This window comes from Chiloscyllium punctatum, chromosome 1, assembly GCF_047496795.1.
Source record: "Chiloscyllium punctatum isolate Juve2018m chromosome 1, sChiPun1.3, whole genome shotgun sequence".
In the NCBI taxonomy this organism is placed as follows: domain Eukaryota; kingdom Metazoa; phylum Chordata; class Chondrichthyes; order Orectolobiformes; family Hemiscylliidae; genus Chiloscyllium; species Chiloscyllium punctatum.
The window spans coordinates 56824873-56851527 of record NC_092739.1 but is presented as its reverse complement, the minus strand read 5'-3'; the positions used below and the strand labels follow the sequence as shown (position 1 = coordinate 56851527).

The 26655-nt window shown below is 39.7% G+C and overlaps 1 protein-coding gene across 5 annotated transcripts in view; it reads left to right on the top strand.

Annotated features, from left to right (window-relative positions):
* Positions 1-26655, top strand: part of anapc4 (anaphase promoting complex subunit 4) — a 99473-nt gene that overhangs the window by 50238 nt on the left and 22580 nt on the right. For all 5 annotated transcript variants that reach the window (XM_072564937.1, XM_072565251.1, XM_072565173.1 and 2 more), the window contains 5 exons: positions 5439-5539; positions 7423-7474; positions 9308-9363; positions 12802-12848; positions 20268-20324. In XM_072564937.1, the coding sequence (XP_072421038.1) occupies positions 5439-5539; positions 7423-7474; positions 9308-9363; positions 12802-12848; positions 20268-20324 (313 nt within the window). The remainder of the gene's footprint in view (positions 1-5438; positions 5540-7422; positions 7475-9307; positions 9364-12801; positions 12849-20267; positions 20325-26655) is intronic.

Below are 26655 nucleotides of genomic sequence, written 5' to 3'. Positions count from 1 at the left end.
CAGTATGTCCTCCTGCGCTCTGCATTGGATTGTGATTTGATTAAAAAGAAAATTCAAAGGGCTTAGGGGGATAGCGTCTTGATGCTGATAATCAAAGAAAAGATAGTAATTCAAGATTGCAACAATGAAGAAATTAATCTGTTGCATACCTTCAAGATATGAGGGAGAATCACAGACCTGAGAATTTGTAAAAAAATGAAGTCAGTTGGATTCATGCCTAGAAGAAGCATGAGCTGGGAAAATATCAGGAATGCCAATACAACACGAAGAATGTATTCATCAGTTTGGGGAAAGCTCATATCCAGGTTCCCAGGGATGAAGTTTAAATATTTATTAGAATCCCAGAATTATACAGTAACCTAGTATAAATGCTCATTGCTTCCCAGGTATTATTTTGTGAACAGGCTAACAATATTAAGTAAGAACATGGATGGGGTATTGTCATCAATAAGTAAGATAGAGTCACCACAGTCCCTGGGAAGTGCTCACAGCCTTTGCATGACATGTACGAGAATTGCCAGGAAGCAATAAGAAGCAGAGTTTCAAAGCCAAGTTTGGATTATACTAAGGATCCTCTTCCTCTGCCGATTATCGTGTATGTTTTGCCAGAGCAAGTGAGATAGGAAGTGCTATGATTAATGATTTGTGCAGATGACATTGACTTATTTAAATGGGTTGATGAGACAATGGGTGAGTATGTGGAAACTTCGAGAAAATCCTGGAAACCAGGGATATGACCATCAAGAGACCAAAACTTAACATATGGACAGACATAATAAATCTAGGGTGATAGATCAGAGTGAAGGTGTAACCTTCAGGTGAAGAGTTTAATAAATTGAGAGGTTTCATGTTCTGGGGTCAGTAGTGGCAGAAGATGAAAGTATAGAAATTAAGTGATGACTAATTTTGTTTGGAGTAATAAGAATATGTGGAATGTCATAGAAAAGTATAGTATAACTAATAGGAAGCGTTGTCAAGGCAATTGTGAAACCAAATTTCACCAGTTTATAGTTGATTGGCACATAATTAGAAAAGCAATTATGCCATTTCAATTTATGTTACATTGGCTGTGAGTCTGCGAGATGGCCAACGTCACCTGTCACTCAAGTATCAAAGACATCTTCCTCTTCCAGGATAATATGAGGTAGACAGTATATTTTTCGACGAACAATGGTAGCCATTGGTGTAGCCAGTAACACGTAGAATAGTTTTGAGACCTGCTATTTCAGCATCAAACCTATGTGATGAGATGGCTAAAGTTGTATTCATAAGTTTTTCATGAAGCAGTGTGAAGTATTTGCTCAAATTCTGACAGATGGTTGGCTGGACAGCAGGTTTACAATGCAGAATGACACCAACAGCGTGGGTTCAATTTGCATACCAGCTGAGGTTACTATTAAGGACTGTCTTTCTCAGTCTCTCCCCTTGCCTGAGGTGTGGTGACCCCTCAGGTTTCTCTTGCTGTCTCACCCTCTTCTTGTCTCTAATGAGTGAATGGCCCTATGGCCTAGTTGGTGACTCTATCTTACTTATGGATGACATTTCCCATTCATATTCTCCTTTAATATTGTTAGCCTGTTCACGAACATAACACTCGGGAAAGCAATTGGCATTTGCACTAGGTCACTATAGAGCAATTTAGATGTGCGACACATATCTGAATCTGTTTTCATTACACTCGTTAATTTAACAATTCGTGCAACTGAGTTCTATGTCAATGACACTGTGTGAAGCCAAACAAATGGTGTTAGTATGATATCCTCTCTAGGCCAATTCTTGCTAATGTCTTTGTCAATTTCAATGAGAAGCATGTCTTTAGTGGAAAAACCTCTCATCTACCCATTACATGCTTGCAATACATAATTAATGCATTTCTGATAGTCATTTTGAAGTTTTACTTACATAATTTACTTATATAGCTCAATAAATTCTGTCCTACACTCGAGTTTATGTTCAAGTGCACTCAATTAAAATGGAACAATCACTCTAGCACCTTTTCTTCAATGTATTAGTCGAAAAAAATCTATCGTAAATTTTCTGTAACCATCTACTGCAAGCTTGTGTTCACATATTAGATGTTGGGGTTCCTACAGTTCCATGTACAAGACCAATATTATTTGCAACCTCATGAATAGGAACCTAGCTATTTGCTAATACATAAGCTTGATGCTGAGGTAGGGTCCATCAACTATTTTGCTTGGTAATGGCTACCGTGATCAAATCATCACTCGCTATATGTTGCACAAACTCAAAGAACTTATGGCCATTGCTTTTAGCCTCAAAACTGCTCAGTCTATAGCAGATTACTCTGGAAGGGAAAAGTGTCTCAAACATTTGAGTAACAGGTATCTCAAACATTTGAATAACTTTCGTACATTGCAACTTTTGCAAGTAGTTTTCTACACTAATAAGATGCTGCTATCAAGGCGAAAGGACGTTTTGCCAACCATGCAGTTGTGGAATGTGGTGGATGAGTTTGTGCTGATGTGTTACCAATTATGTAGGGTATAGGTCTCACCAGCATACTTGATCAAACAACACATTCTATTGACCATCCACAGCAAGCAACATTCTGGATTAGCGGTGCTGGAAGAGCACAGCAGTTCAGGCAGCATCCAACGAGCAGCGAAATCGACGTTTCGGGCAAAAGCCCTTCATCAGGAATAAAGGCAGTGAGCCTGAAGCATGGATAGATAAGCTAGAGGAGGGTGGGGGTGGGGAGAAAGTAGCATAGAGTACAATGGGGGAGTGGGGAAGGAGATGAAGGTGATAGGTCAAGGAGGAGAGGGTGGAGTGGATAGGTGGAAAAGAAGATAGGCAGGTCGGACAAGTCAAGGAGACAGTAACTGAGCTGGAAGTTTGAAACTAGGATGAGGTGGGGGAAGGGGAAATGAGGAAGCTGTTGAAGTCCACATTGATGCCCTGGGGTTGAAGTGTTCCGAGGCGGAAGATGAGGCGTTCTTCCTCCAGGCGTCTGGTGGTGAGGGAGCGGTGGTGAAGGAGGCCCAGGACCTCCATGTCCTCGGCAGAGTGGGAGGGGGAGTTAAAATGTTGGGCCACGGGGCGGTTTGGTTGATTGGTGCGGGTGTCTCGGAGATGTTCCCTAAAGCGCTCTGCTAGGAGGCGCACAGTCTCCCCAATGTAGAGGAGACCACATCGGGAGCAACGGATACAATAAATGATATTGGTGGATGTGCAGGTGAAACTTTGATGGATGTGGAAGGCTCCTTTAGGGCCTTGGATAGAGGTGAGGGAGGAGGTGTGGGCACAGGTTTTACAGTTCCTGCGGTGGCAGGGGAAAGTGCCAGAATGGGAGGGTGGGTCGTAGGGGGGTGTGGACCTGACCAGGTAGTCACGGAGGGAACGGTCTTTGCGGAAGGCGGAAAGGGGTGGGGAGGGAAATATATCCCTGGTGGTGAGGTCTTTTTGGAGGTGGCGGAAATGTCGGTGGATGATTTGGTTGATGCGAAGGTTTGTAGGGTGGAAGGTGAGCACCAGGGGTGTTCTGTCCTTGTTACGGTTGGAGGGGTGGGGTCTGAGGGCGGAGGTGCGGGATGTGGACGAGATGCATTGGAGGGCATCTTTAACCACGTGGGAAGGGAAATTGCAGTCTCTAAAGAAGGTGGCCATCTGGTGTGTCCTATGGTGTAACTGGTCGTCCTGGGAGCAGATACGGCAGAGGCGGAGAAATTGGGAATACGGGATGGCATTTTTGCAAGAGATAGGGTGGGAAGAGGTGTAATCCAGGTAGCTATGGGAGTCGGTGGGTTTGTAAAAAATGTCAGTGTCAAGTCGGTCGTCACTAATGGAGATGGAGAGGTCCAGGAAGGGGAGCGAGGTGTCAGAGATAGTCCAGGTAAATTTCAGGTCAGGGTGGAATGTGTTGGTGAAATTGATGAATTGCTCAACCTCCTCGCGGGAGCACGAGGTGGCGCCAATGCAGTCATCAGTGTAGCGGAGGAAGAGGTGGGGAGTGGTGCCGGTGTAATTACGGAAGATCAACTGTTCTACATAGCCAACAAAGAGACAGGCATAGCTGGGGCCCATACGTGTGCCCATGGCTACGCCTTTGGTCTGGAGGAAGTGGGAGGATTCAAAGGAGAAATTGTTAAGGGTGAGGACCAGTTCGGCCAAACGAATGAGAGTGTCAGTGGAAAGGTACTGTTGGGGACGTTTGGAGAGGAAAAAACGAAGGGCTTGGAGGCCCTGGTCATGGCGAATGGAGGTGTAGAGGGATTGGATATCCCTGGTGAAGATAAGGCGTTGGGGGCCGGGGAAACGGAAGTCTTAGAGGAGGTGGAGGGCGTGGGTGGTGTCTTGAACGTATGTGGGGAGTTCCTGGACTCGGGGGGGATAGGACAGTGTCAAGGTAGGTAGAGATGAGTTCAGTGGGGCAGGAGCATGCTGAGACAATGTGTCGGCCAGGGTGGTCAGGCTTGTGGATCTTCCAGCACCACTAATCCAGAATCTGGTTTCCAGCATCTGCAGTCATTGTTTTTACCCTACAGCAAGCAACATGCTGACCGCACTGAACCAGCTGTTGCTTGCAAACCCCAGAGTGTTATGCTCAAGGGTAGATGTGACTCTGCTAAAAATTACACTGGAAACCAATTCACAGTTTTCACTTGGGGTCTCGGTGTGATTCATTTGGACATTCTGGATGCTACATGTACTCACGCAGCAGGCCCTGCTTTTCGTAGGCAGAAGAAATGTGTCTACACGTTATAGCTTTTTCATTGAGGAAAGGGTTGTGGAGACTGCCAAACCATGCTACATTCCACATGACCAGAGTCTACCTGCCTGACCTGAGTTTGCTCAACTTACTAAGAATAGCAATTAACAATTTTTACTGAACCCCCATTACAACCATGTTCTAACCATTCAAAGCTCTTCTTGCGCTGTATACCTAAATTGGTGTTTTCTTTCTAAGTTTCTTTGATTGCACCTCGGCCTGATGAGTGCCAGACAAAAAGCTTAAACTTCGTCTGTGCTGCCAAAGAATTAAATATAAGTTCCTTTTTTCAAGGACGCTAAAGTGCAGGATTCTGAACTTTATGAAGTTCCATGTGATCGTAGAAATACAAAGCCACAATTGTGATTACAACAAAATGGTAATGTTGAAATAACTTGTGTGACATGGTGAAGAGAAAAGGCTTAAATAAAGGCTGCAGTACTGAAGATCTGAAACAAAAGCAGAAATTGCTGGAGAAAATCAGCAGGTCTGGCAGCATCTGTGGAGAAAAAAAGGTTAACGTTTTGAGTCCAGTGCCCCTTCTTCAGAAAAATTGCTTTTGGAAATGCAACAATTCGTTTTCATAGTAATTTAAATAATATTTATGGTAATAATTTAAGGATGCAGTGTTTAATTAACGATGCACAAGTTCTTTTACCTATATGAGCTGATTTTTTGATGTCTACTTTCTCTGTCACTATTACAGTGGCTCAGAGGCTCTCCTGTATCATCTAAATGAGCTAAAGGGAATGGCAATGTGGAAACAGAAATACCAACCATTAGGGTTAGATGTGCCCGCCATAGAAGGTATATCCTCAATTTTTTTAAACCTTTAAATTTTCAATACCTTTATAATATTACAAAATATTTGATAGTTTTTAATGCAATTAGGAGGGAAATGGAAGAATAGTAAAATGCGCAGGAATGTTGGCTCGATTGTAAACCCAGAGTAAGAAAATTGCTTGTTGAGGATTAACTATATTGGCAAAAAGAGCCATCACTAATTTAGAATGCAAACTAACAAGGTAAATGGACAATAAATATTGATACTTAACATTTAATTTGTTGAGCCAATTTATAATATTTCCTTAGAACGTTGGTTTGCCTTTCCCAGAACTATAGAGATTTTTTTTCTTGGTTCCTTAAACATGGTCCCTGGATGCAATGTCCTGTAAGATTTTAGTTCAGCTAACTTGACTCTAACAGTTATAAGATTTCAATTCCAGTTGAATCTTTTCCAATCTACCACAACTTAATGTACTTTAACTTCCAGACCACCTTAGTTGCTACAGCTGCATATTTCATAAACTGCCTAAATACTGAATTCTTAGGGCTTGCCTTCAACCTGTAACAAATATCCAAGGACTGGTAGTGATCTGTGCTAATGCTAAGTTGCTAACAAGTCCCCCATTACTAACTCTGTCCCGACAACTGTCTTTCAAGTGTTCTGTGAGAAATACTTGTACTTCACAGATGCAGCAAGCTTTGTGAATCACCCCTTTTATGGATATTATCTAATCAATTGTTCAGAGCTGTTATTACCCATTCCTGGCATATGTAAGACTTGAATGCAAGCCTCCTGGCCAGAAGATAGAGACACTCATTTTATGCAGGTGGTTTTGCAACATTTAGTTCAAGTATGTGCACTTGCGTCAATGTAACTAAATTTAATGGTATTTGGAAGTTTTAATCAATGGGATGAGCACTCCTAGCTTCCCTATAATAATCAAATCTTAATTGTATCTCCAGCAGGAGGTCCGCAGTATATCTAAGTCCTCAAACCATTTTTCTAGTCATTCAGGTTTGCAGCCTTGGTTTCTGTTTACTGTTCAGCTAGACTCACTGAAGCCCAATTATGCAAATACTGTAGTCTTTCTTAAATCTTTACCATACTATTGTCATTTCAAGAGCTGACAACTTCACTTTGTAACAACATATCCCAAAATTCATGAATCATCCCAAAGTTACAAGCCCAGCCTGATTGTCACTAAGCTTAAGTACAGTACCATTTGATCATTGAAACTTTATTAGTTACACAAATGTGCCAGCAAGGTGAAAGCAAGTCAGTCTTAATCCATAATACAATTTTAATGATGTTTAAGTTTTATGTAGAATTCTGTTCAAAGCATATATTCTTTTATTTTAAATGCTTATTAATGAAATATAAAGTATGAGGACAGGACTAATTCACTGAATTTTCTTTAAATGATTTAAAGTCCTGCATTCTGGAATTTTGCAAATTACAATAATGATCTGCCTTTCAGTTTTTGTTCACATCACTGACTGGCTCTCTTGGTGTTATTGATTCCTTCCTGACTTAAATTGAGACATTTATTATATACCAATAAATTTCCAATCAAATCTTGCCTGATAAGGCACAGAGACAGCATGCTCAAAGTACTTTCTAATGCTGTTCTGCTGATGTAGGAATTATCATATTGTAGTTACCGGAGCAAAAGCAAAGGTGAAAGTGGTCACTTGGTTGTTCAATTATAAACTCTATTACATCCGGTAAACACTTATTTCTGAGACAAGGAAACTTGCACTTTAGGAATCAAAGATGTCTAACTCCATGTCTAACCTCTCTTTGATATGGCATATTGAAACAGCATCAAATGGCCTGATGAACAAACCTTGTAAGTTTATTTTTCAATACTTGATTTAAGTAAATTACTTCTTTTCTTTCAAAGATGCCATAAATGCTGTGGGAACATTTATACTGAAAGCAAATGAATTGCTACAGTAAGTACAAACTGAACATTTGAGTTAAAATGCCTTTTTTTATGTGAAGAATCTGTTTCACCAGTAACAAATGAAAAGTATAATTAAGTAATAAGATTAGATTAGATTAGATTTGATTCGATTAGATTTGATTACAGTGTGGAAACAGGCCCTTTGGCCCAACAAGTCCACACCGACCCTCCGAAGAGCAACCCACCCAGACCCCTACCCCTACATTTACCCCTTACCTAACACTACAGACAATTTAGCATGGCCAATTCACCTGACCTGCACATCTTTGGACTGCGAGAGGAAACCGGAGCACCCGGAGGAAACCCACGCAAACACGGGGAGAATGTGCAAACTCTACACAGTCAGTCGCCTGAGGCAGGAATTGAACCCGGGTCTCTGGCGCTGTGAGGCAGCAGTGCTAACCACTGTGCCACCGTGCCGCTCACTAATAATTGAAAGATTGAATGATGAATTTTATGAAAACTGGGTGTCTTGAATAAAATGAATAGTTCACGATTCAATAAATTTTAATTTAATGAATTATAATGTTGTAGGTTGAAGTATATTTGAATAAGTACTTATTTTACTTATTCCTTCTGTATTTTAAATCAATCAACCATTCTAAATAATATAGAACTTGTTTTTGAAATACATCCAGTTTATGTGAATAGTAATTGAATGATAAACATGGCACAGATTTTGTATTAGCGGGAACAACAGCATCAACTCTTCATGTCTTCAAGTCTCCACAGACTTTCTATATATTTGTTCACTGAAATTTGAAGTTGTTAATCCATTCTTTGCAACACATTCTTAGCCCCTAGGAGCAAGGCAACCCACTGTGCAAAATCCATAATCAATCATATTGAAAAGTTCGTGCATCGGGCAAGCAAAGTGGGCGCTAGAAAGTGTAAGTCACGATAGCTGACACAATCCAAGTCATGTACTCCAAGCAAAATAAAGATTTTGATTAATAGAGTGTGAAAAAAATAGAAAAAATAAAGATGAAACTTTGACATTTCCATTTTTCTAAAAAAAACTGAAGGAATGGAACTACATTTGGAAAAGTTTATTTTAGTACTGAAAAGTCTGTTTGAAAGTCGTTATGATTTACCACACTATTACAAAATTATTCAAATCAGAATGGACAAACTTTTTTTTCTGGTAAGGTTATACATTTCTATCATGTGAGTTCTGTGACTTCATGCCCTGCCATGTGTTTCAATATCAAGTCTGTCATCAGGTGTTTATAACAGTGTTTATAAATGCTGAAAGCAAAACTGATAAACTCAAATGTGTAGACATTTTGGAGATTATCTCTGTGCTCCTACTAGTGAATGTCCCAAGTAATAATTCCTTTCCTGCCCTGGAAAGAGAGAGAGCTGAATTTAGACCAATTCCCTCCAGTAAATTAAGGAAACTGCACTTTGGTGATATCTCAGTAAGTTTGGAACTTCAGTTAAGTGTAATTGAATTCTTACATAAAGTAGATTGAAACTTGCCCCCACAACAAATGCCTCCTCATACCTCTATAATATTTCACTGAATGACTCTTTTTGACAGAGATGACTAATGTATAAAATAAATCCAAGATTTCCCATGTTATGTTTATATCGAATTGAACCTGAGTTTACACAATTCCTCTCCCCATTCCAACACTCCCCACCTCCCCTCATTTCATCAAGTGGCACATCTTTTATTAGAAAGAAGTGGGGAAATTTGCCTCACTCTCCTCTGAACTTGAAGCATCATTATTGCTGTCTGTACTGAGCGGTGCCACACCATAGAAAACAGGAAAATGTTAATAATATAGATTTTAACTGATGATCTGTTCTTTTTCAGAGTTATCGACAGTAGTATGAAAAGCTTCAAGGCATTTTTCCGTTGGCTATATGCAGGTGATGAAAGTTGCATTTACTATAAAATCTATATGTAATAGTTTATTCTATCGTATCATAAATTTGAATATTACTACATTTTTGGGTCCTTGACTTAGATCCAGCTAACAATATGGAATGAAATATGAACTGCTAAGTGGAGGAATCTATTTCAGCATTATTATCAGTCATATGAATAAATTTAAGCATCTACATGTTGCCAGTAAAGATTAGATTCCCAAAATGTGCAAACAGGCCCTTCGGTCCAACCAGTCCACACCGACCCTCCGAAGAGTAACCCACCCAGACCCATTTCCCTCTGACTAATGCACCTAACACTCTGGGCAATTTAGCATGGCCAATTCACCTGACCTGCACATCTTTGGACTGTGGGAGGAAACCGGAGCACCCAGAGGAAACCCACGCAGACACGGGGAGAATGTGCAAACTCCTCACAGACAGTCACCCAAGGCTGGAATTGAACCTGGGATGCTGGTGCTGTGAGGCAGCAGTACTAACCACTGAGCCACCATGCCGCCCTTAATAGCTTAAGCAACTGTAGCAGATACTGGCAGAATTAATGTTACTTAATGCAGAATTGGAAATATATTCACTTCTCTCTGACAAAATTGTACAAACCTGGTCAGCAGTTCATAAATTTATTTTAAAACCAATTTTGTCAAATTCTGTTCTATCTAGTTAAATATCAACTAAACTATCAGTCATCGTATGAAAAAGCGCGAATCTGATCATTACTGAGTAAAAAGATTGACAAATGCTATTTATATGGGCTTTCAAAAACATTCGATAGAATTCCACAAAAGAGGCTGTTAGAAAAAATAGAAACAGATGGAATTGGAGGCATGAGTTAGGAAATTCTTTTCAGTGTTAGGAAACTTAGAATAGAGATGAGGATATGCATGCTAATCGACAGGTAGTAACTCATGGTGTCCTCTAAGGATCTAAATTAGCACTTCAGCATTTTGCTAAATTTGGAAATAATTCATGATGGGTAAGACAATCATTTGCTGACAGCATAAAATTGAATCACACAATAAGTAATGTAGGTGGAAAGACACTTGAAAAGAGATATTGTTAGTGAGTGGACAAAACTGTCACAGATAGTTCCTCTCTGAATTCTATGTGCAGTAATCCATTTCAAATCCAAGAAAACAAAATCAGACTATTTTGTAAGTGACAGGTAACTAGGAATGGTGGAAGATGTTCAGGGATGATGTCAGTTGCAATTCTTTGCATAACAAGAAGTGAAAATCCAAAAACATACCTTTTAAAAGCTGATAATGCCTAGGTTAACTCAGATTTAAGGAAAATGAAACCAAGTTGTGGAAATTAAGTTAAAAAACGAATCATTCATTATCTAATTGAATGGCAGAACATGCTCAAGGGGCTAAGTAACCTATGTTCCTAAAAATGAATAAATATAATAAGACAATTTCAGATCAATTCTGATCAACTTCAGAACATTATTGATCTTGAGTAATTTCTAAATTTATGGTGTGCATGTTCAAATTTTACTTTCTAAAATTTGATATTTAAGTGGAGAGAAATTGTCCATCCGTAATTGCCCTATGTGGCTGGTGGCGATGGTACCTTTTACAACACGGCAGCCATGCATGACCTGACCCATTTTCCTTTGTCGTCAGTTATTGATCAAAAGACTGAAGAGTTTTTGGTTGGAAACCTATTTAACCTGAATTTTGTTAGAAATAATTAGTTTCATATTTGATCCTGTGCTATTTTGATATCAAGGACTGCCATATTCCCCCCTCATCTGGAGTTCAGCTTTTAGAAATCCTATACACTAAGCACCTCAGAGCCACTGTCTGAAAATGACATTACAATTTGTGGGTGTGTTTTTAAATTAGTTCAGGGATGTAGGCTTCACTGGGTGGGCCAATATTTATTACCCAATTCTAATTGTCCTTGAAGGCAGTGGTGAGCTGCCTCCTTGAACTACTGCAGTCCATTTGGTATTAGTAGATTGACAGTGCTATTAGAGAGGGAATTCCAGACTTTTTACCCAGTGACACTGAAGGAACAGTGGTATATTTCCATTTCAGGCTAATGACTGGCTTGGAGAGGAACTTGCTGTTGGTGATGTTCCCATGCCAAAGCTGCCCCTCTCCTTTGAGATCTTAGGAGTCACTGGTTTGGAAGATGCTGTCTAAGATATATTTCTGCAGTGCGTTTTGTAGATAATGCTGCAATTATTATGCTTCGATGATGGAGGGAGTGGATGTTTATGGATGTGCTGTCAATCCAGCAGATTAATTTATCCTAAATGGAATCTAATTTCATGACTGTTATTGGAGTTACACTCATCCAGGTGAGTGTAGAGTATTCCAAAACACGCCCATCTAATGTTCTCTCAAAGCTGTGCAGCCACTCCAAGCATCTGTGCTTGTTGATTGGCATGCTGACACTGTTCCCAGAATTGACTTCCAGTTTTGGAAGTCACTGTCGCACATTGACTTCTGGGATCCGCATAGGAAAAAAACAAATTATATAGGGAATATAGCTGCTGACTTCTTCATTGTAGAGGGTTGGCTGGTTTTGGGGACTTAGGAGGTGAGTAACTCAAATGTTAATCAAATGATATTGTGGGTTATACTGCATGACTGTCCAGGATTAAAGTAACTTAAATGATATATATTTTTAAAATAAAACTAAAACTTAATACCCAGCTTTAGTTCAGGCAACAATTATTTTAAACTATTTAAGCACTGTTACTATTCGAGTGAGATTTTTTAATTCACACGTGTATTGTGAACCTTGCTAGCTGGCATTTATTGTTTGGCCCTCATTGCCTTTGAGAAGATGGTGGTGGTGAGCTGCCTCCTTGAACTCCTGCAGTCCACATGTAGGTTGACCCACAATGCCCTTAGGGAGGGCAATTGCTGCAACTGAAAGGCTTTCAAGGCCATTTCCAAGAGTAATTAAGAGTCAGCTATGGGTCTGGAGTCAAATGTCAGCCAGACCAGGTAAGGATGGCAGATCTCCTTCCCTGAAAGACATTAGTGAGCCAGATGGGTTTGTCTGACAATTGACAATGGTTTCATATCATTATTAATTCCTGATTTTTTAAACTTATTTTTATTAATTCTAGTATCTGCCATGGCAGGTTTCAGACCCAGCTCTTAAGAACATTAGCTGAATTTCTGGATTAATAGTCTAACGATAATAACACTAGGTCATTGCCATCTCCTTAGTAGCCTGTGAATTTCACTTTTCCACTGTAATAGCTGGTACTTAAATCAAATTAAACCAATGTTTCATCTAGCTGAGATTAAATAGAAGCTTGCTAAACTAATGTTTGTTTCAAGTGACAGTATTTGCAATGTTGTCTTTCATTAGTGTGTTGGCTGAAGATTATTTGTTAAATATTTTAATGAAAATTATATAATATGCTCCAGGTATAATCAGGTTTATTTTTTTCAGCAATGTTGAGGATGTCTGATGATCATGTTTTGCCAGAGCTAAACAAGGTAAATTGCAGTAATTCTTTAAGCAATTCTTTCAAAGCTACTAAGTAATATTGTTACTTTTAACAATCTAAAACAATAGTTTCTTCAATGTCGAGTGTTGGGAATCTTTGAAACGCAGTTACTGAAAAGGCAGTAGAACTGAACTCCTTTAAAAGTTGTAAGGCATGAATATTAGGCAAGGAGGGAACACAATAAAATCACCGTAGTCCAACCGGACCATGCGGCTTCTCTCTGAAAGGTAGAGAGATGCCTGATGGTGGTTTTAATGTGAGGTGAGGTGAGAGCCTGAGCAGGAGAACCTTCCAAGGTAACCTCAGTCAGTATAGGAATTGAACCTATGCTGTTGGCATTACTCTGCAATGTAAACCAGCCAACTGAGCTAACCAACTGTCTTCATGACAGATTATCAGAGATAGGTGGGAATGTGGATTTGAGGTTACAATCAGACCTTGTTGAATTGTAGAGCAGAGTTGAGGCTCCTTGTGAGAATTTAACACAGCATTCACCTTCTTCTAAAGATAAATACATATCCGAAATAGATAATGCATGGTTATATTTGTGAATTTGGTAATTATACAAACAGGTAACACAGAGTTTACAAGGCTAACATTTCAATACAATTTGAGGTTTAACATCTCATCCTGACCAGGTGATAATTATCCATCTGGAAAGTTATATGTTCTTTGCTCGTGCTGGTCGCTGTCACTGAACATCACCACACAATCATTATTAGAGCATTCTTCCTCACTCTTTATGTATGATAGATGTGTCACTTTCTGTGTTGTATATTGGTCTGAGTTAGCTTCTGTTCCTTTACGGTGCAGCACCTTGTCTGATCTTGGCTGGTTGCATTTTTCTGAAACTTTTCCTGGTATCCAAGTATTTTTATCCTTATTTCTAACTCGTTTTCTCCCCAGTGCTCAATTTTTGTCACTATCTACCTGGTTGCTTCTCATGTTACATTCTGGGATCAATTAAACAGTTGGTTGCTGGGCAGTGTTGGTCGCGCTCGCCTTTTAAGTATATGTTTGGTGATGGTAATCCCTTCTCCAGTGCTGCTGAGTGACAATACAGCAATACCATGCAAACATGTTGCTTTGTTGCGGGACACTTGATGATCATTGTTTGCATAGTACATCCTATATGTTCTGCTACAGTGTTTGAGTGTGGATGACAATGTGATAGGAGTCATTCCCCATTTAATGCATATGTGTGAAACAGTTTACCAGTGTTATTGCAGTCCATTGTCAGATATTGTCTGATCTGGGCATAGTTGATAATAGTGCTCATTGTGGAGAAAGTGAGGACTGCAGATGCTGGAGATCAGAGCTGAAAATGTGTTGCTGGAAACGCACAGCAGGTCAGGCAGCATCAAAGGAACAGGAGAATCGATGTTTCGGGCATAAGCCCTTCCTCAGGAATCAATAGTGCTCAATAGTGCTCATTGTGTCAATGACGGTCACACCGGTTGTGTTGCTAGGTTGTTGAATAATTAGAGAAACAAACCCATAGTCTTTGCATGCACTCCGAGTAGGTATGCAGCTACTTTCATGGAAGAGTATCCTGCAATTGTAGAAGGTTTCTTCAATGTCAGGGTTGATACGTTTAACATGCGTCATGCGCATTCAAATGTGATTTCATATCCAGACTCTTCCCTGGCCAGTACACACATGGCAGCTAGCATGTGAATCTGTGTTCAAGGTCATTTGATTTTTTAACTTGTTTGCTGTTAAGAATTACTTGTCATGATATAACAAGTTAATCTCTGTATGGCAAAAATGAGTTTAGCTTCTCAGGGACTTCTTTAATATTGTCAGGCCACCCCTGGATAATGATCTTCTGTAACTCTTCGAGTTGCTTATCTTTTACAGTTGTCAATTGCAACTGTTCATGCTGGCTCTGAAGCAGAGAGACCTGGGTGTATATGTGCACAAATCATTCAAGGTGGCAGGACATGTGGAGAGTGCAGTAAATAAAGTACGAGTATATTTTAGGAGCATAGAGTATAACAGCAAAGAGGTCATCAAAAACAAAAACAGAAATTGATGGAAAAACTCAGCAGGTCAGGCAGCATCAGTTCCGTTCTAAAGAAGGGTCACTAGAACCGAAACGTTAATTCTGCTTTCTCTCCACAGATTCAGCCAGACCTCCTAAGTTTTTCCAGCAATTTGTTTTTGTTTCTGATTTCCAGCATGAAGTATTTTTTAAGCAAAGAAATGATTTGCAACTTAAAAGAACTTATTAGAATTCAGCTGATGTATCATGTGCAGTTGCGGATGCTACATTGTAGGAAAGGAGTGAGTGCAACGTGCAACAGATCAGCTTTCAGCTTATCTTCAGCTTTTTGGTTAAGGGCATCAATGTGTACAACAGGAGGAGGATTTTCTCCTTTATGTGGGTTGCCTAATCTGCAGAATGTGCCAGCTGTAACTGTCCTGATACCTGCTTTACATCTCACTTCAAAGTAATTTACTTGCAAATTGTTGACTGCTTTGATTATATTACCTGTGGTCCATTTATCCATTTATATGGATATTGTAGTGGGTGTGGATTTGACTCCCATAAATTGCGACCATATCGAGATCTGTGCATACTTGTACTCCTGCTGACTCTTGATATGTACTAGAAACAAGATTTTGAGAAGTCAAACTGAGCTTGCATATCAGCACAATGGTGTGGTTCTGCCAGTGTACAGAATCGGTGATCCAACCTGATCCATTGAGAGGGTCTCTTGTAGGTTGTACCACGAAGCACCATTGCCAAGGTACATGTCATTCAGGATGTATTGTGTCAAAATATTGGCACTAGCACCTGTGTTGATTTTAGCTTGTAGTGTGTGTCGATCTGACTTTTCATGACGCATGATAGTAACAGTTGTAAAAGTTCCTTATCGCCTTATGCCATCAACACAACACTAACAATATAGAAAGCTTGATCATGTTTGAAATTTATCTTTTGCTTGGTTGACTCTGAGCATCATTGTTTTTGCACCTGAGCACTTAACATATTCCTTGCTGTCATTGTGTTGTGGTGTATTGTCATTTTGATTGTTTTGTTCTGGAGTCTGTGTTGTCTTTTGGACTGAGATTTCCTCCACATAGCTACCCGGTGTCCTTTACTGCCACATTTTTTTCAGATCTTCACAGGAATTTTTTCAGTGCATTTAATCTATTGTGCCAGCAGTGGCTCTATTATTTAGTGCCAATTTTCTGCCTTTTCCTCATGTCCCTGTACACCATTACTATCCAAAACCCACTTTCAATAACCTCTTGAATGCGTGAGTTGAATGTGCCTCCACCACACTTCCAGGCTGTGTATTCCAAATGCGTGCAACTTATGTGAAAAGATTTTTCTCGTCCTTGCTTTGCTTGCACATCATTTTAAGTCTGTGCCATCTCTCGTTTCTTTTACAAGCAGAAACAGCTCCACTGTATCTGCTCTAACCACGCAACTCATGATTTTAAAAATCTCAATCAGATCATCTTCTCTCAGCTTTATTCTCTCCAGGGAGAGCATCCCAATTTCTACAATCTACCCTCAAAGCTGAAGTTTCTGTTATCTGGAACCATTGTAGTAAATCACTTCTGCAGTGTACCAATGCACTCACTCCTTTCCTACAATGTAGCATCCACAACTGCACATGATACATCAGCTGAATTCTACAAAGCTCTTATAAGTTGCAAATCATTTCTTTGCTTAAAAAAAATTCATGCTGGAAATCAGAAACAAAAACAAATTGCTGGAAAGATTTGGGAGGTCTGGCTGAATCTGTGGAGAGAAAGCTGAATTAACGTTTCGGTTCTAGTGACCCTTCTTGAGAACGGAACTGATGCTACCTGACCTGCTGTGTTTTTCCAGCATTTTCTGTTTTTGTTTCCAATGACCTCTTCGCTGTTATACGCTGTGCTCCTAAAATATACTCGTACTTTATTTACTGCACTCTCCACATGTCCTGTTACCTTGAATGATCTGTGCATATATACATCTGCTTCTGCTCCCCCTTTTGAATTAGGCCTCCAATTTTATATCTTGAAAAGCTGTACAGCTTTTCGATAGATATGAGAAGTTGCATTTATTAGAGAATTGGCTGGTTTGGTGTCATTTTCTTACCACTGCAGTGTTGTTGGCTGGACCTAAACCATGCATTTTGTTGTTGGCCTACCACTGTCAGCTTCATAATCATGCCCATCTTCAAGTCACGTGTCAATGGTATGACCATTGTCCTTGCACAAAATATCCTTCCTAAAGGCTTTCATTAATTGTCATCCCAACTGACGGTCATCCTGGGCAAAACCTATCCAAGAATGAAATCCGACTTGATGAATCATATACTATAACCAGGTTAATGTGATGGTTAATCGCTGAAGCATATTCACAGGAGGTTTCAGATGTTCTTCAACAACAGAATGAAAGTTTATTACACAAAAGAAGAAATAAACAACATTTTATACATACAGAAGACGGAAACGTAGAAAAAAAGTTTGTCTGTTTCCCAACACCATCTGTGGTAGAGAGAGAATCCCTGAGTAATATCACTCCTAACTTTAAATTCTTTATTTAACTGAAGGATTCTTGTTTATTTCCCTTGAACTGCTGATTCTGTTGTTTTCTGATTTCTTTCCATGTGCTCTGGCATGAACCTCTCATAATTCTGCTCTCCAAAACTATTTCAGTACGAATAATTTGACGATTTCTATTTAAACTGTCCTGGCTTGTCAGCTTCATGTACTAAAGATAATAGGTGACTGGCTCCCCTTAACTGACTTAATTCCCCTGATAGGAGAAAATATTCTACCTTTTGAACTGAACTTTTTGTTCTTCTAAACTAAAGATTTGAACCTTCTGTTCTGCAGTCAAAACAAAATTAATTGCCTTAATGTTTACTCTATCTATCATAAGCCCCACTGGATATAAATATTTGATCCCTTTACACAGCAAGGGTTCTCACAGACCCTCAACTGCAATTGCATGCTTTCTTGGAACTGATATATTTACCACCCTGTTCCAAATTGACTTATTCAACTTAAAAAAAACACACAGAACATCCACCTGTTTCTATTTGAAAATGCAAATTCAGGAATATAATACATCTTTTATCACAAGGCAATGACTTACTCAATGAACCTGCTTGAAATTCTGTACCCCTTCAGAAAAGTCACACTCATGACTTTTACTATGGCATCAACTCGACCAACAGCTTGAAGTATGGTGTAGGCTCTTCTGAACCTTTCGTTCTAAAAAAACAAGTTGTCCCAGACTCAAAATATTAACTCTGTTTCTCTTACCATAGTTGCTGCCGGACCTGCTGAGTTTTCTCCAGAATTCTCTGTTTGTGAGATGACTTGAAATCTGTTGATCATGAAATGAATCTCACCTTGACTGGTCTTCAAGAACCTTCCAGTCGAGATCTTCCTGATCATTCATATAAAAATTGGATGTGTTAACACTGTGAAGCCTTTCCATGTCAATGGCAGACTAGACTGTCAGAGCTCTTTTTTTTAAGATTATCTATTGGTCTGTAAAATAGCCTATATTGTTTGACAATCCTAATTATGTAATTGTCTCACAGAATGTACAATCCATAATTAGGTTTCTGCTTTTTACGATTCTGCCTTAAGCACTTTGGACTGTTCTACCTTAAACCGTGTGTCACTGTCTTTATGTAAGTATATATTTAAAATTGTTCTCCTTTAAGAACGCAGACTTTGCTTCTGCTGTTATGAGAATATTATGTATGTGTCACCTGTCAGGAACACAGCATTCAAGCCTTCTAGTTGTGTGTACTGCAGTACACTGGCTTTCTGTGTCAGCTCAAAACTGCACTTCACCCATTTTCATTTTTAAATAAAGCAATTTATTTTATCTTGAAAGAATTTGCGTTCTAATCAAAAACAAATTAACCCTATTCTTGTGGTGGTCAATGCTCTATCTACAGATCTCTACAGCTGTCTGTACTCTCAGGAATTGATGCTGTATCACAGTGAGGAGACCTCCGTTTGTCTATTTGTTTTGAAAAGTCCAGGACTTTGGTCCAGTATTTTAAATGATAGTGACTTTTGCTCAATCCTACAGAATTCACTGTTGTCCAAAGATGCTGTCTGGTTGATTTTCAATTAACTTTCCAAATATCTGCCACAAGGTATTAGGAGTCCTTTTATCGACAACCACTGCTGCTACCATGGTATAAGTTTACCTCCAATAGGTTGTTCTACCTAATGCAGCAATGTCTATGCTATCTCCTATAACTTAAGTAACTGGGCATGTATTTGTAATATTTAACTAGTAGTTTATGACAGAGGAGCATACTTCCAGTTGGGTGTCATGTCTCAAATGCCTCGAGGTAAGGTAGAGTGGGAGACCTTTATACTCTCCAGACAAATGCTATTACATAATGCTGATGTCATGAGCATGTGTCGTAAAGGTAAAGTAACAGGGGAATACAATGCAACAAGTTATTTAAATTTCAACTGTTTAAGCAAAATCATTACTTTTTAATTTCCTTTTCATTTCAGTCAGTGTTTTGGACATTTCATTACAGAAAGTGGCAAAATAATAAATGCAAAACACTGTGATTGGTCAGCTATCTCTTGTAACCAAGCCATGGCCATTGTGTATTTGTTTTTTTTTAAAATTGGGAAATCTGAAGTCAAAGCATTAGAAATATACCGGTCTGCTTGCCTGTAAAAGGGGTGCCACAGCAGCATATCTAATATGCAATCTTGCATAAGAAAGGAACGGACATGTAATTTGATCTGTTCTGTCTGCTTTATTAAAGTAACATCAAGTGTTTGGAAGCAAATTAATGTTGAATTGCATTTGATTCCATAGGTTCATGCCAGGAGCATGAATCAACAGAAGATATTATAATAACATCAAAATCAGGGGCAGGAGTGGGTCATTTGTTGCTTTGAGCTTGCTCTGCTATTGAATATGATCATAGCTGATCATTCAATTCAGTGTCAAGTTACCATTTTCTCACATGAAGCTGTTATTTCAGTTTTTCTAGGTATTACAATTCGTAACTGTTGTAACCGGGATCAATACAACTGGGTCTCACTGGCATTTGACCTTATTATTGTTTCAATTTTCTTGAGCTGGGGAAAGTTAGTAAGGAGTATGAACCAAATGCAAGTAAGAAAATGCAATTGAGGTACAAATGAGCTATAATCTAATTGAACGCAGAACAGATTCAGTCAACTAAATGGCCTATTGCTATTTTGCATGTACCTTTCAAATATACCTTTGTGAACCAAACTGTAGTTGCTTTGGAATCATGCCATTTTGAATCACTGAAAGATGGAGCATGAGTTAAATATGTAAATCAGTTCCTGACCAAAGTAGAAGTATTGAGGATTATTAAGTCGAGTTAGATGTTTATTATTCACATCAACTATTTATTTTAATATATTTCAAATATAGATGACACATCGAGATGTTTCCTTTGTTGCTGACTTCCTGTCTGAGCACTTTAAAGAGGTAAGGTTTCAATTGTAGTTAATCTTCATTCATTCAGTTTTTATATGTAACTCGGATTTAAAATGGTCAATTGGAGGAGCAAGGCAGGTATCTACGAATTCTGCTTTTAAGAAATTGATGGATTTCCAAACTCTGGCACAATTCATATTTCTATAATGCATTATTGAGTTTTTGGTAGCTTTGCTGATTTTTTGTTAACAAGTTACTTTTAGCATTAGCAGCAGGAATAGGCCATATGGTATTTTGAGCCTGCACCACAGTTTCATTAGACTATGACAGATCCTCAGCCTTCCCTACCTAATCCCCTTGTCACACAAATTCCTTGGAGTCAAAACATAAGGCAATCGTAGCCTTGAATAGACTCAGAGACCTCAAAGGTTGAATGTGCCAAAGATTTGCAACTCTCTGAAGAAATGTCTATCTATCTCAGTCAAAAATGGCTATCTGTCATTCTGAAATTTTATTGCCTAGTCTGAACTCTCCAACAAATGAAGCAAACTCAGTATCTTCCTGGTCAAGACCTTCAGAGTTTAAGTGAGCTCACCTTTTTTTTCTTTTAAACTGCAGAGGCAGATGTGATTGGCTAAATGGTCATTTTCTGTTTTGAGTGTCCCTCACAAATATACTATTGTGAACCATTGAAGTCCATTCTACTCAATTTGGGTCATGGAACTATTACAGCACAGAAAGATGTGGAGGTGCCAGTGTTGGACTGGGGTCGACAAAGTTAAAAATCGCACAACAACAGGTTTATTTGGAAGTACTGGCTTTCAGAGCGCTGCACCTTCATCAGGTAACTGTCTGGATTTGCAAATAAACCTTTTGCCCTATAACCTGGTGTTGTGTGACTTTTAACTTAGCACAGAAGGAGACAAAGTTATTCTCTTCACTGTCTATGTTGGCTTTCCAAATGAGCATTTTACTTAATCCCATTCTCCTGCTTTCTCCCTGTAATCCTCAACGTCATTCCTTTTTGAATCGTAGTCCAATTTCCTTATGAATGCCTCAGTTGAATTTGCCACCAATGCACTCTTAGACAGTACAGTATTTAATGAAGCTTAATCACTTACTGTGTGAAAAAGTATTTTCTCATATTACTTTTGCTTCTTAACTTAATATACGCCATTTTGTTCTTGACCCTTTTGACACATGGGAACAGTTTCTCCTTATCTACTCTGTTTAGACTCCTCATGATTTTGAATGTCTTTATCAGATCTCTTTCCTGCCTTCAAGCAATTCTAACTTCTCTGATATATCCATTCTCATGACTCATTTTGTAACATATTTTCAGCCCCGGAACCATTTGCACACATTTTTTCTGCGTTTTCTTCAATCCCTTAAGTTTTAACGGTAAGATTAGGAAGGGGTATATTGATATTCTATGACATGTCAATATTTGAAAGATGTTGGGAGTCTTGAAAAACCTTAAGGTAGATAAGTCCACCGGGCATGATGGAATTGATCCCGTGAGCCTTACATCAGTGGTAGAGAAATTATTGGAGAAGATTCTGACGGGCAAGATTTACTTGCATCTGGGATCAGTGTAGTTTGTAACATATGTAAATGATTTGGATGAAAATATAGTGGCCTGATGATTAAATTTGCAGAAAACATAAAAATTAGAGTTGTAGATAGTGAGGAAGGTTGTCAAAGGATACAGCAGAATGTAAATCAGTTGAGGATGAAATGGCAAATGGAGTTTAATCTGGACATGCAATCCAGGAGGTCAAATGCAAGAGGAAAGTACACAATAAATGGCAGGACCCTTAAAAGTATTGATATATAGAGATATCTTGTGGTGCAAGTCCATAGCTTCCTGGAAAGTGGCAACAAAATTGGATACGGTGATAAAGAAGGCATGACAGAATGCATCATCAATCAAGGCATTGAGTATAAAAGTTGGCAAGTCTTGTTGCAGCTCTGTAACATTTTAGTTAGGCCATATTTGGAATATTGTGTGCAGTTCTGGCCACTACTCCATCGGAAGGGTGTGGAGGCATTGGAGAGAGTGCAGAAGAGGTTTACCAGGACATTGTCTGGATTGGAGTGATTAGCTATAAGGAGAGGTTAGACTAACTTGGATTGTTTTCATTACAGGTTGGACGCTGAGGGCCGACCTGATAGAAGTTTATAAAATTATGAGAGGCACAGACAGGGTGGATAAATAGAATCTATTTCCCAGGTAGTAAATGTCAAAGGGATAGGTAAAAGGGGAATGTTTAAAAGAGATGTACAAGGTAAGTTTTTTTATGCAAAGGGTGGTAGGTGCCTGGAATGTGATAGAAGCAGATACGATAGTAATGTTTAAGGGGCATTTGGACAGATATGTAAGCAGGCAGGGATTAGTTGAGAATGGCATCATGGTTGACATGGATATGATGGGCCAAAGGGCGTGTTCCGGTGCTGTACTGTTCTGTGTTCATAACCTTTCTAGAATGTGGTGCCCAGAACTGGATGTAGTACTCCAGCTGAAGTTGTTAGTGACTTGTACTAAATCACCTCCTTACTTTTGTACTTTGGGCCCCTATCAATAAAGTATATCATGCTTTATACTTTATTAACCAAGCCCTCAGTCTGTTCTGCCACATTTAATGACTTATACCCCAAACCATGTGCTCCGTTTGAGTTATGACCTTTGTTCTATATTATCTCTGCATGTTCTTCCTATAAAATCAATCACTTCATATTTCCCTGTATTGAACTTTACTTGCTACCTGTTCACCCATTCTATCAACTTGTCTGTTCTTTTGAAGTTCTGCACTATCCTCACATTTCTCAATACTTCCAGGTTTTGTACTATGTGCAAACTTTCAAAGTGTGTCCTGTGCATGAAGTAAAGGTCATTATTATATATGTGTATCAGAAATTCGGTTGCAACTCTGATCCCTGGGCAACTCCACTACAAACTTTCTTCCAGCTCAAAAAGCATCCATTACACCAATTTTCCATCACTTGGCCAATTTGGTATCCATGACATTACTGTTTCTTTTATTATGCCATGGACTATAACTTGGCTTATAGTTTAGTTGTGCAGCACTGTACCAAATACCTTTTGGAAGTCCTTGTGGCTTTGAAAGTGTCCTCCACAAAGGACAGTCCTCACATTCCAGCCATCAAACTGGTAATTTTTTTTGTGTACTATCTCAAAGACGGGTGTATTATCATTTGGTGGATGGAGCCCAAAAATGCAGCCCATTCTGTGTGTGACCAAAGTATTGTAAGACTGGAGTCTGACCACGTGCACTAGTCCGATAGTAATAAAGACTATTTTACCTTTTATCTTCTTGAATGCTTGCAAAATGTGATTATCTTTGTATCCTTATTGAATGTTGGTATTTTTGTCAAATTTGGTCCTAGGAAAAGTACTGTTCATAGAGTCATAGAGATGTACAGCATGGAAACACGACCCTTCGGTCCAACCCATACATGCCATCCCAACCAAATCTAGTCCTACCTGCCAGCACCCGGCCCATATCCCTCCAAACCCTTCCTATTCATATACTCATCCAAATGCCTTTTAAATGTTTCAATTGTACCAACCTCCACCACTTCCTCCGGCAGCTCATTCCATACACATACCACCCTCTGCGTGAAAATGTTGCCCCTTAGGTCCCTTTTATATCTTTCCCCTCTCACCCTAAACCTATGCCCTCTAGTTCTGGACTCCCCCACCCCAGGAAAAAGACTTTGTCTATTTATCCTATCTATGCCCCTCATAATTTTGTAAACCTGTTTAAGGTCACCCCTCAGCCTCCGATGCTCCAAGGAAAACAACCCCAGCCTGTTCAGCCTCTCCCCAAAGCTCAGATCCTCCAACCCTGGCAACATTCTTGTAAATCATTTCTGAACCCTTTCAAGTTTCACAACATCTTTCCGATAGGAAGGAGACCAGAATTGCACGCAATATTCTAACAGTGGCCTAACCAATGTCCTGTACAGCTGCAACATGACCTCCCAACTCCTGTACTCAATACTCTGACCAATAAAATAAAGCATATCAAACGCCTTCTTCACTATCCTATCTACCTGTGACTTCACTTTCAAGGAGCGATGAACCTGCACTCCAAGGTCTCTTTGTTCAGCAACAGCCTTTAGGACCTTACCATTAAGTGGATAAGTCCTGCTAAGATTTGCTTTCCCAAAATGCAGCACCTCGCATTTATCTGAATTAAACTCTATCTGCCACTTCTTGGCCCATTGGCCTATCTGATCCAGATCCTGTTGTAATCTGAGGTAACCTTCTTCGCTGTTCATTACATCTCCAATTTTGGTGTAATCTGCAAACTTATTAACTGTACCTCTTATGCTCGCATCCAAATCATTTATGTAAATGACAAAAAGTAGAGGACCCAGCACCGATCCTTGTGGCACTCCACTGGTTACAGGCCTCCAGTCTGAAAAAAAAACCATCCACCACCACCCTCTATCTTCTACCTTTGAGCCAGTTCTGTATCCAAATGGCTAGTTCTCCCTTTATTCCGTGCTAACCAGTCTCCCACGGGGAACCTTGTCGAACACCTTACTGAAGTCCATATAGATCACATCTACCACTCTACCCTCATCAATCCTCTTTGTTACTTCTGCAAAAAACTCAATCAAGTTTGTGAGACATGATTTCCCATGCATAAAGCCATGTTGACTATCCCATATCAGTCCTTGCCTTTCCAAATACATGTATGTCCTGTCCCTCAGGATTCCCTCCAACAACCTGCCCACCACCAACATCAAGCTCACTGGTCTATAATTCTCTGGCTTGTCCTTACTACCCTTCTTAAACAGTAGCACCATGTTAACCAACCTCCTGTCTTCTGGTACCTCACCTGTAACTATCGATGATACAAATATCTCAGCAAGTGGCCCAGCAATCACTTCTCTAGTTTCCCAAAGAGTTCTAGGGTACACCTGATCAGGTCCTGGGGGTTTATTCACCTTTATGTGTTTCAAGACATCCAGCACTTCTTCCTCTGTAATATGGGCATTTTGCAAGGTGTCACTATCTATTTCGCTACTTTCTATATCTTCCATATCTTTTTCCACAGTAAATACTGATGCAAAATATTCGTTTAGAATCTCCCCCATTTTCTGCGGCTCCACATAAAGGCCGCCTTGCTGATCTTTGAGGGGCTCTATTCTGTCCCTAGTTACTCTTTTGCCCTTAATATATTTGTAAAAACCCTTTGGATTCTCCTTAATTCTATTTGCCAAAGCTATTTCATGTGCCCTTTTTGCCTTCCTGATTTCCCTCTTAAGTATATTCCTACTTCCTTTACACTCTTCTAAGCATTCACTTGATCTATCCTGTCTATACCTTACATAAGCTTCCTTCTTTTCTTAACCAAACCCTCGATTTCTTCAGTCATCCAGCATTCCCTATACCTACCAGCCTTTCCTTTCACCCTAACAGGAATATACTTTCTCTGAATTCTCGTTATCTCATTTCTGAAGGCTTCCCATTTTCCAGCCATCCCTTTACCTCCATACATCTGCCTCCAATCAGCTTTTGAAAGTTCTTGCCTTATACAGTCAAAATTGGCCTTTCTCCAATTTAGAACTTCAACTTTTAGATCTGGTCTATCCTTTTCCATCACGATTTTAAACAAATAAAATTATGGTCGCTGGCCCCAAAGTACTCCCCCACTGACACCTCAGTCACCTGGGTAAAAACAATGACTACAGATGCTGGAAACCAGATTCTGGATTAGTGGTGCTGAAAGAGCACAGCAGTTCAGGCAGCATCCGAGGAGCAGCAAAATCGACGTTTCGGGCAAAAGCCCTACATCAGGAATAAAGGCAGAGAGCCTGAAGGGTGGAGAGATAAGTGAGAGGAGGGTGGGGATGGGGAGAAAGTAGCATAGAGTACAATAGATGAGTGGGGGAGGGGATGAAGGTGATAGGTCAGGGGGTTGGAGTGGATAGGTGGAAAAGAAGATAGGCAGGTAGGACAAGTCATGGGGACATTGCTGGGCTGGAAGTTTGAAACTGGGGTGAGGTGGGGGAAGGGGAAATGAAACTGTTGAAGTCCACATTGATGCCCTGGGGTTGAAGTGTTCTGAGGCGGAAGATGAGGCGTTCTTCCTCCAGGCGTCTGGTGGTGAGGGAGCGGCGATGAAGGAGGCCCAGGACTTCCATGTCCTCAGCAGAGTGGGAAGGAGATTTGTGCCAGACCTGCTGAGTTTTTCCAGCAATGTTTCTGTTTCAAAATTTCAGCTCAGTTTACAAACAGACCAAGACAACAAAGATATCTGATACAACATGTAAACCTTCAGAAAAGTCACAAAGGAGATTTTGTCGTCCAGCTTTTAACGCGTGAAGGAACAGTGCTATTAGTGAC